The 10,961-nt window shown below is 42.5% G+C and overlaps 1 protein-coding gene across 4 annotated transcripts in view; it reads left to right on the top strand.

Moving 5' to 3' along the window:
• Trmt2b (tRNA methyltransferase 2 homolog B) overlaps positions 1-10,961 on the top strand; it is a 54,124-nt gene that overhangs the window by 34,045 nt on the left and 9,118 nt on the right. For all 4 annotated transcript variants that reach the window (XM_029534454.1, XM_021188410.2, XM_029534453.1 and 1 more), the window contains 6 exons: positions 254-400; positions 2,405-2,499; positions 2,918-3,132; positions 3,307-3,408; positions 5,063-5,182; positions 5,408-5,507. In XM_029534454.1, the coding sequence (XP_029390314.1) occupies positions 254-400; positions 2,405-2,499; positions 2,918-3,132; positions 3,307-3,408; positions 5,063-5,182; positions 5,408-5,507 (779 nt within the window). The remainder of the gene's footprint in view (positions 1-253; positions 401-2,404; positions 2,500-2,917; positions 3,133-3,306; positions 3,409-5,062; positions 5,183-5,407; positions 5,508-10,961) is intronic.

Raw genomic sequence — 10,961 nt, 5'->3', positions numbered from 1 at the left:
TGTATCTTGGGTATTCTAAGTTTCTGGGCTAATATCTGCTTATCAGTGAGTGCATATCTAGTGACTTCTTTTGTGATTGGGTTACCTCACTACCTTTCTCACCTCATTAAAGATCTGTTTTCAAATACAGTCATGTTCTAAGAGTCTGGGGCTAAAGGCGTCAACATATGCATTTGGGAGAGCCAGAATGAATAATAAACTGTGGGACGTGTTTCTTCTGCCGACATTTAACTTAATATCTATTTCTTCTTAGTACTATGAAGTATTCCTTCGACAGTCTTCAGTGGAACCGTGCCTTCTCTTTCATGAAGGTGGACACTGGCGTGAGCTCATAGTTCGTACCAATAGACAAGGACACACAATGGCTATTGTCACTTTTCATCCCCAGGGATTAAGTGAGGTAAGCCTAGCAGGGTAAGAAGCAACCTCTATTTGTTGAAATTTTAGATGGCAGAACCTACACAGCCATAGAATATTTATGTAGGTTAGAGAGTAGGTTTGAGGATGGAAGAGTTGACAAGAATATACTATAATTTAACCGTACTGCTGGCCTAATCAAATCACAAAGACTGGCTAGGTTACCCCAGACAATTACTGTACATGGACTCCCAAGTGTTTTTACAAGAACTTTGCTCACAGTAGTAGACTCAATTGAATCCAAAAGCTATTTCCATAGAGAGTTGCATATCCACCTCTTATAATCGAAATACTTCTCACACTCTGCTAGTATAGTGGGGAGCTAAGCAGCCTTCCAGATTATGCTTTACATTTGTAATACACGTAACACTTTCAGACTATGTTCTGGTTTGCTATCTATTGCTGTTATATAAAAAAAATAAACCATGACTAACAGCAGCTTAAGGAAGAAAAGATGTATTTCCCTTGATAGCTCACAGCAGGAAGTCAGAGCAAGCATTCAAGGCAGGAACCTAGAGGCAATAATTGAAGCAGAGGTCATGGGGGAATGCTGCTTACTGGCTTGCTCCCTGTGGTTTGCTCATTTTGCTTTTATTTTTAGATTTAGAAAATTGTTTTATGTGTATGAGTGTATACATGTATACGTATGCACCACGTGTGTACCTGGTGTCCAGGAAGGTCAGAAGAGGGCTTTAGATTCTCGGAGGCTGGAGTTACAGACAGTTGTGAGCCACCACAGTGAGTGCTGGGAAGCAAGCCCCGATCCTCTGCAATGGCAACAAGTGCTCTTAACCACAGACTCTCCAACTCTCCAGCCTTCAGTTGGCTTTCTCACACGCCTAAAGGCTACCTTGCCAGGAATCACACCACTCACAGTGGGCTGGGCCCTCTCAATACAAGCATCAGTCGAGAAAATATCCAGGGGACACGCCCACAGGCCACTCTTATGGAGTTCAGTCCCTGAACTGAGGCTCCTCCTTCCTAGATCACACCAGCATCACTCCTGATGATAAAACAACACCAAAACCCCAGTCAACGCAGTCTCCTATGGAAGCATGCCTAGTCTGAGTAGGCTATCGCAACCAGCCTATGAAGTAGGCAGGCATAGGAAGAATGTTATCACCGTCATTTTACAGATTAACAAATGGAGGCATCGTCACATGGAAGGTGATAGGGCCAGTTAACTACAAAGTTAGGATTTGACTCTGAGTCCTTTGATTGCTGGCCTGCTTGGTCTTTTAAATTCTATAGCTTTGACTTGGTTTATAACCCTGTGTCTGTATGCTAAGCTAGTCTGTAGTGATTATAGCGATATTAGAATTTGTTCTCTAGTCAGATAAAAGGAGTTACCATGTTCGCTCTTTTCTTTTGGCATTTAATTGGATGTCAGAGAATAACTTGTGAGTCAGGTTCTCTCTTTCCATCATATGGGTCCCAGGGATTAGACACAGGTCATTCCGCTTGATGGCACGCACCTTTACCTACTCAGCCGTCTTGCCAGCTGGCGCCCACGGTGTTCTTTCTTTTCTGTTTCCTAGTTCATTTCTTCTAGGACTCACATCTTCTGAGGTGATACTTGTGTGGGTGGTTGGGCTAGCAAAAGCGGAGAAATATGAAGGGATTTGAAAGGTTATTTTCTGTGCGTGATGGGACAGGAGCTTAGTTTAGCTTTTTTGTTTATAAGAATAACTCACACTTCCTGTAGAGAACTATTAGAGGCTCAAACTAGAGAAAGTGCCAGTTCCATTGTATGAGATTTGTCAAAAGCTGAGAAGCCAAGCAGCTCTTCTTACTGAGATGTGAAAATAGCCTGTTGTTGTTGTTTTTGTCCTGTGGAACATTGCTTTATGCTAAGTGTTATTTATAATAGGATTTGAGAAATGTGTCGTCTTGTCTGACTCCTGTGGAGCTGGTTACTGTAGCTAACGGCAAGAGAATGCGACAGAGATAAGTCTTTACTTGACCCTTGGTTTCCTGTTCTGGGCAGGAGGAACTCTGTGTTCAGAAGGTGACCTTAAAGGATTTTTTCACTAAAGGCCCTGGAGCGGCCTGTGAACTGACCTCACTCTATTTCCAGGAAAGGTAAGCCTGGAGTAGCCAGACAAGAAGTAGGAGGCTGTGGGCTTGCCAATGTCTGCCTGGGTTTGTAGCTTGCTTGCTGGTGATGGGCTACTGAGACTGGAGGCCCAGAAGCTAGCTAGATTTGCCTTTGATAACGCCAACCACCTCTGGGAACCCAGGCTAGAATCTAAAGGTGAAGTAGCCTATGGTTGCCTTTAACTTCTCAAAATCAAAACAAAAAGGATGTAAAAAGAGTGTGTGCATGTACCTCCATCCCTCAAGAGTGGAACTCATGCAGAAGTCTCGGGGCCATGGTGAGGAAGTTGTGTCTCCCAGATAAGAGGCTTGAGCTGTCCCTTCCAACCAAGCAGTAAGAGTTACGGTCTGCCATTCTAAAATGCTGTCTTCCTTTTTTTTTTTTTTTATTTTCCTCTCCTAGCACCATGACCCGTTGCAGCCATCAGCAGTCCCCCTACCAGCTCTTGTTTGGGGAGCCCCACATCTTTGAGGATCTTCTGGGTTTGAAGATTCGAATCTCCCCAGATGCCTTCTTCCAGATTAATACTGGGGGGGCAGAGATGCTGTATCGGACCATCGGGGAGCTGAGCGGAGTGAACTCTGAGAGCCTCCTCCTAGACATTTGCTGTGGCACGGGCAAGTGGCCTCCCTAGAAAGAGTCTATGTATGTGTTGTCTAGGTCTCAGATGCCATCTACCCAGAACTTACGGTCTTTTCAAGGGTGGCAGGGGGAGGTAGTGTTGATGGTATAAATATAGCCATGTTGGTTTAAAACACAATAATAATCTGCTCTTCCTTCGACTTCTCCAGGTGTGATTGGCCTCTCTCTGGCTCGGCGTGCCTCCCAGGTTCATGGCATTGAGCTGGTGGAGCAGGCAGTAGAGGATGCCAGGTGGACTGCAGCCTTCAATGGTACCTAGATCAGCTTCTGAAGTGAAATTAAGAGATGGAGTTGAGTGAGGGGCTAGAGATATAGCTCAGTGACAGACTGGGTGCTTAGCATGTATGAGACCCATGGTCCCATTTACCAGCACTGCAAAAACAAACAAACAGAAGTGCAGTTGTTAATATGCAAAGGGATCCGACTGAATCCGCAACTTATAGGGAAGCTGAGTTCTAGAGTAGCCTAGAAGGATCTTGGCGTTTTCTAGAAGTCCTAGTAACTTTTTTTTCTTCGTTGTGTAGATCAGCCCAAGGCAGGTCCAAGCCTAGTTGGTGGTAGGAAGGGAAGTGATAGAATGTTGAATACAATAGAAGACCCTGCTTTAATTCAACTCTGAGGGCATCAGAGCCAATACAGTTGGTTTCAAATGTAGAGTTTCAGCCTGGAGTTGGGGTGAACACTTTTAATTTCAGCCTTCGAGAGGAAGAGGGAGAGGCAGGTGGATTTCTGTATGTTCAAGGGTAACCTGGTCTATATAGTGAGTTCAGAGCCAGCCAGGACTACATTGTGAGACTTTGCCTTAAACCAAACCAAACCAAACAAACCTGCAATTTTATTTATTTATTTATTTATTTAGTTAGTTAGTTAGTTAGTTAGTTTTTTCCGGACAGGGTTTCTCTGTATAGCCCTGGCTGTCCTGGAACTCACTCTGTAGACCAGGCTGGCCTTGAACTCAGAAATTCACCTGCCTCTGCCTCCCAAGTGCTGGGATTAAAGGCGCGCGCCACCACTGCCTGGCAAACGTGCAATTTTAAAAAGCAGAAACTTTTCCTTAAATAAAATGACAAATTGCAGTATAGAAAATAGTTTGCATTTGTCCTTTATTGTACTTCCAGACAATCCTTTCAGTTTTGTTTTATTTTCTTTTTTTAAAGACTTATTTATTTTGTGTATATGGATACACACTGTAGCTGTACACATGGCTGTGAGCCTTCATATGGTTGTTGGGAATTGAATTTTTTAAGACCCCTGCTCGCTCCGGTTGGACCCACTCGCTCCGGTCAGCCCTACTCGCTTGGTCCTTGACTGCTCTGGCTCAAAGATTTATTTATTATTATACATAACTCCACTGTAGCTGACTTCAGATGCACCAGAAGAGGGCGTCAGATCTCATTACAGATGGTTGTGAGCCACCACGTGGTTGCTGGGATTTGAACTCAGGACCTTTGGAAGAGCAGTCAGTATAAGTGCTCTTACCCGCTGAGCCATCTCGCCAGCCCCTGTTGTTTGTTTTCTATATGACTGGCCTTGAAAGCCTTATCTCTTTGCCTCCCACGTGCTGGAATTATAGATGTGTGCCAACATGCCCAACTTGCAGATAGTTCTTGAGGTCTCAAGTGAAAACTGCCGGAGCAGGAAGTGCACTCGGGTGGAAGGCAAGGGTTTTGTTGTGGTGTGGGGACTTACATGCGGTCTGTCTCATCACTTCAGCTGGAAGGCTCATTCAGCCTTTCCAAGGGAAAGGACCTGCAGCAGGTCCGCGAGCATTTCCTTTGCTATTCAGAGGTCCAATGGAGCCAAAGGGAAAGGCGGGACTCTGGCTGCTGGCTAGTATGGTTCTATAAAGCTGACGCTTCCCACTTGTAGGGCTTGAGTTCTGTCACATGGTCGTCTCTTTCACAGGTGTCACCAACTGTGAGTTTCATGCTGGCAGAGCTGAGACGATTTTGCCACAGCTGTTAAAGTCACAGAACGATGAGAAGTTGACTGTTGCTGTGGTGAACCCTGCCCGAGCTGGACTGCGTAAGGAGGGAGGACACCTTGGCTGTCCCCCATGTGTAGGCTTGTCCTATTCTCCCCTGGTGTCCACCAGTTCTGTGTCTTTATTCCCATAGCAGACTTAGGGGCTCCCTATGAGGTAGTCCTGAAGTAGCTTCACCCTTCTTTAGGAGTCCTCAATGCTGCTTAGCAGGAGGTTTGGAATAACAGGGACTCCGGTGTATATTAACCATGTGCTTACTCCTTCAGATTACAGAGTGGTGCAAGCCATTCGGAACTGCAGGGCCATCCACACTCTAGTGTTTGTTTCCTGCAAGCCCCATGGTGAAAGCACAAGGAACTTCATTGAGTGAGTCTTGCCCTTTTTTTTCCCCAGTGTCTTTGAGCTGGGGATATAGAGTAATCCATGCTTCTTTATGCATAATTTGGAAAATGTGGAGAAAGAAAAAGAAAAGGAAACATTATATTACTTCATTTATTTATCTTTATTAATTAATTAATTTGTTTGTTTGTTTTTAGACAGGGTCTCAATGTAGTGCTGGCTATTCTAGAACTTACTATGTAGGCCAGGCTGACCTTGAACTCACAGAGATCTGACTGCCTGTGCCTCCTGAATGCTGAGATTTAAGTGTGTGCTCAATATACCACTTTTTTTAAAAAAAAAAAAACTTTTTTTAAAAAGATTTATTTATTTATTATATGTAAGTACACTGTAGCTGTCTTCAGACACTCCAGAAGAGGGTGGCAGATCTTGTTAAGGATGGTTGTGAGCCACCATGTGGTTGCTGGGATTTGAACTCTGCACCTTTGGAAGAGCAGTTGGGTGCTCTTACCCGCTGAGCCATCTCACCAGCCCTCAATATACCACTTTTAAAATAAGTTGTTTTTTTTTTTAAATTAGGTGTATGAATCTGAATAAGTTTATGTGCACTGTATATTCACACAAGCCCATGCATGCCAGAAGAGGGCACCAAATACTCTGGGACTGGAGTTACAGACAGTTGTTTGCTACCAAATTGATGTTGGATACCAAACTTGTGTACCTTGTAAGACCAGTTAGTGCTCTTTAACTACGGGGCCATCGCTCCAGTTCCTGATTATATCACTTTAAGAATTCATTATAAGGGCTTGTCTACGGTGAGACAACTCAGGTACTCAGTCTAGGCATAAATTTTTAAGAGGGTACCAAATATCTTAATGATCAAGAAAAAGTTTAATATAGTATTTCAGAAAATCAACCCTCTCAGATCATAAAGGACATTTTTTTAAAAAAGAAAATTAATGCTAGGTGTGATGATCTTATCACTAGGGAAATATAAACAGGGCTAGCCTGCTCCAGCCAGTCTAGCCCAATCAGTGAGCTCCTGGTTAATGACAGGCCTTATTCCCAAATGAGGTAGATGACATTCCTGAAGATGACACTTAAAGTTACCATCTAGTCTCCATGCTTGTGTACACACACACACACACACACACACACACACACAAACAAACACGGGAGCATACATGTGACAACACTATCTATATTCAATTCACAACCCCCCCAAAAAAACATGTTGAAAAGTAGGGACCTTTTAAAAGCTTCTGCATACAAGAGAATATACGCTATTTGTCTCCTTGGCTTAGTTCACCTTACATTATTTCCTCCCGCAGCATTTTCTTGCGAATGTTTGGCTTTTGTTCTCTTCTATAGCTGAATCATAACCGAGTTTTTGTTTACCACCTTTTCTCTACCCATTCTTCTATTGATAGAAATCTTGTCTAGCCTTTGGGAATAATGTAGCAAGAAATGTTCATGCAGCTATCTCCTCGATGTGTGTGTTCTAAGAAGTGGTACAACTGTGTCATCTGATAGATTTATTTTTAGGTTTTTTTTTTGAGGAATTTTGAATTGTGTTTCATTATGACTGCACTGATTTCCCTTCCTCCCAACAGTGTTTAAAAGCCCTACCTTTTCCAAGTACTTGTTTGAATGTTACATTGTGTCTGTTTATTTTTAGTTGTGTGTTGGTATTTTAGTTAAATTTGAAATAATTTATCAATGTCAGTGAGGAGGTAGAGAGTTCTGTGTGAGAAGGCTTGTGTATCGAGGTCAGAGGTCAACTTTTGGGACTTGGTTTTGTCCTTCTGTCTGCCTTGGGCGCTGGGGATCAAACTCAGAGCCCGAGGCTTACTCTATAAGTGCCTTTACCTGCTGAGCTGTTTTGCTTGCCTGTATATGTTTGTTTTGAGACAAGGATTCATGTAGCCAAGGCTGGTCCTGAACTCCCTCAATCCTCCTGTCTCTACCTCCTGAGTTCTGAGATTATAGGTGTGTGCCACCAAGTCCACATTTCTATTTAAAAGTATTTTTATGTTTATTTATTTATTCATTCATGGTGTGTGTGTGTGTGTGTGTGTGTGTGTGTGTGTGTGTATGTATGTATGTATGTATGTATGTATGTATACTTCAGTGTATATATGGAGGTCAGAGGACAACTTGTAGGAATTGGTTCTTTCCTTTTAGGTCCTGGAGACTGAGTTTAGTTTATCAGGCTTGATGGCAAGTGCCTTTACCATCTTGCCAACCCCTAACTCTTTCTTTTTAACCTTAGCCATTCTAACAGGGAAGGGACGATACTTAGTTGTGTGTTTTTAAATTTTTAAATTATGTTTTCTCATGACTAGTCAAAGTGCAGAGAATAAGTGTTAGTGGAATGCTTTAGCCACAGATAAGCCCACCAAGGCTTAGGCAAAAGAGGGGAAAGAAAAATAAGAACCAGAGTTTAAGGAGGAACTGGGAGTAATAATGTATTCTCAACATGGCAGGACCACACTGCACTCATGAACTCACAACATCATGGTCTGCACAACGTTCTAGCCAGCCAATGTTCTAGCATGGAAGGGGGGAGGAGCGCATGAGCCCCCACCCCTCCATGAGGAGCTGTTGATAGTTGATGGTTGTCAGGACAGGGTGAGTAAGTGTTCTTTGGGGGTATGGTTCCTGTCAGGTTGACTTTGCTCCATTGGATAGTTCCACAGCCACGTGTGTACAGGCAGCTCAAATGGGACTTGATGGGTTATTACAAAAAAGACACAAAGTTGGGAGGGGGAGGGGTAAGGGGTGGCTGTGGGAACAGTTATGGGGAGGAGTTAGGAAGGCTGAATATGAGCAGAATACATTGTGTATATGACATTCTCAGAGAATTGATATAAAGTCTAATTTTAAAAAAGGAATAAAAAAAGCCAGGTGTAGTGGTGACTGTTTACAATGCCAGGTTTTTTTTTTGGCAGAGACAGATCATGACTTATATCAGTGTAGGCTTCAGAGTGAGATCCTGTCCCAAACACTAATATGAAAAAAATCCAGCCAGGTGTTGTGGTGCAGGCCTTTAATCCCAGCACTCAGGAGGGCAGAGGCCCGCAGATGTCTCTGAGTTTTCAGCCAGTGTGGCCTACAGAAGGAGTTCCAGGCCAGGTAGGAACACATAGTGAAACCTTGTCTCAAAAGACACTATATGTCAATGAATTACAAAACAAAATAAAAGATATGGAAAATAAATGTTATTATGGAAAAATAGGTAAATAAACGTAGTCAAGAACATAAAAGAGTAAAAACATAAAAATATAGCCATAAATAATACAGCAGGATAACTATAGATTTGAAAGATTTGCGTTTTAGACAAGGTCTCACTATGTTGCCTTGTCTGGCTAGGAGTTCGCTACATAGACCAGACTGGCCTTGATATTACGGCAATGCCTCCCAAAGTATGCCATCACACTCTGTTTCCAATTTCAAGAAAGTACTCATTAGAGCTTGCTCTAAAAACAAATATTTGAGTCTGAGAGTGGTGATGCACACCTTTAATCCTAGTGCGGGAGGTAGAGGCAGATGGATCTCTGAGTTTCAAGCTAGCCTGGTCTACAGGATGAGTTACAGGATGGATAGTGGAGACAGGTATGGTATGTGTATCTGTAATCCCAGTAATTCCGTAATTCTCAGGAAACTAAGCCAGGAGGGAAGGCATGAATTCAAAATGAGGCTGGGTTACATAGTGATTTCGAGGTCAGATGGCTACGTAGTGAGACTGCTGCCTCGTACAATCCAAGGGGATAAAAATCTTCTACCCCAAATAAAAAATTAGGCTCAGTCTCCCCATCTTATTTGCTTGTCCATCGCTGTACAATTACTCTTCCATTTTTATTGTTTTTGAATATGGTATAAAGATGGTATCTTATCAGTGAGTAAAAATGGACTTCAATAAATTATAATTGACAACTAAATAGACACTGCAAAAAAGCTGGATGTATATCTAGATTAAGATAACTCAAAAAGGTAAATGCAAAAATGGGTATCTATAAATGCAATCTAGGAAACGAGAGAATTTTTTAAAAAAAATTATTGTTCTATAATTTCTAACTGAAAATTCAGATGACACAGAATGAAAGGCAGTTAATTTATTTATGATTTTTTTGTTTAGCATGCAGAGGAATTGGTTTCATGGTGACCTTAAAGACTATTTTGGCTTTTACATTTATTTATTATGGGGGAGAGGCACTTGTGTGAGCTCGTTCTTTTTTTTTTTTTTTTCTACCCTGTGGATCCTGAGACCCAAACTCAGATCATCTGGCTTTATGGCAGATCCCTTTACAGCTGAGCCATCTAGGCTGTCCTAACTTACTGTTCTTTTCTTTATTTCCTTGTGACACTGTTGTATGTATCACGTTTGTTCTTGTGCACCCCTTCAGTTTTTGTTTTTCATTTCATTATGCCCCCTTTCCCCAATATTGTCCCCCTTCTATCTATCCCCCATCACAAATCATGTCATTTTGCTTAACAATATTCTCAGTTCCATCTATTCCCTTGTGAATGCCATAATTTTATTTGTCTCTTTAGCTGAATAAAATTCCATTCATATGTGCGTGTGTGTACACGCGCGCATATGTGAAAGCCAAACTTCAATACTGAGTGTATTCCTCTATCACTTTCCACCTCATTTGGCCTGTCTTTTCTCTGTGCATATAATGCATACATATGTGGTGCCAAAGGACAGTTTGAAGGAGTCGGTTTTTCCTACCATGCGGTTCCCTGGGATCAAATTAGGATCATTAGACTTGGTGGCGAGCACCTTTATCCAGTGAGCCACCTCACTGACCTTCCACTGTTTTCCGAGAAAAGGTCACTGAATCTGGAGCTTGTTGTTTAAGCTAGACTGGCTGGCCACGGAGCTCTAGTATCTGCCATTCTCTATCCCCCCCCCCCCCCAGTGCTGAGGTGGCATGCCGATTTGAGCTACTACCTAGCTCTTATATGGGTACTGTGGACATAAGCATAGGTCTTAAGGCGGAGTTATCACCCCAGCTGTATGTCACATTTTAAAACTGCATCTTGATAAATGTCTAGACTGCGTCTACTTCCTAGCTTTTGTGACTAAAGTGACAGTAAGCGTGGATGTACATATAGCTCTGTAATATACTGACTTAGAATCCTTAAGGTATATTATAACCCAGTGGGTATAGTTGAGTCAGTCATATGGTATTTCTGTTTTTAATTTTTTGGGGGAGGGGAATCTTCCACATTGATTTCCATAGTAGCTTAAAGGAGATTTATTTTTATTTTATGTATATGAGTGTTTGCCTATGTGTATGTGCATGTACCATGTCTGTGCCCGGTGCCCAAGAAAGCGAGAAAAGGGTGTTGGATCCTGGGGACTTTGAATTGTAGATGGCCGTGTGTTGCCATGTGGCTTCTGGGACCCTTATTCAGATCCTTGGCAAGAGCAGACAGCACTCTTAAATGCTGAGCCATCTCTCCAGCCCTGGA

This window comes from Mus pahari, chromosome X (genome assembly GCF_900095145.1).
Source record: "Mus pahari chromosome X, PAHARI_EIJ_v1.1, whole genome shotgun sequence".
Lineage (NCBI taxonomy): Eukaryota > Metazoa > Chordata > Mammalia > Rodentia > Muridae > Mus > Mus pahari.
This window is presented reverse-complemented; position numbering and strand designations above follow the sequence as displayed.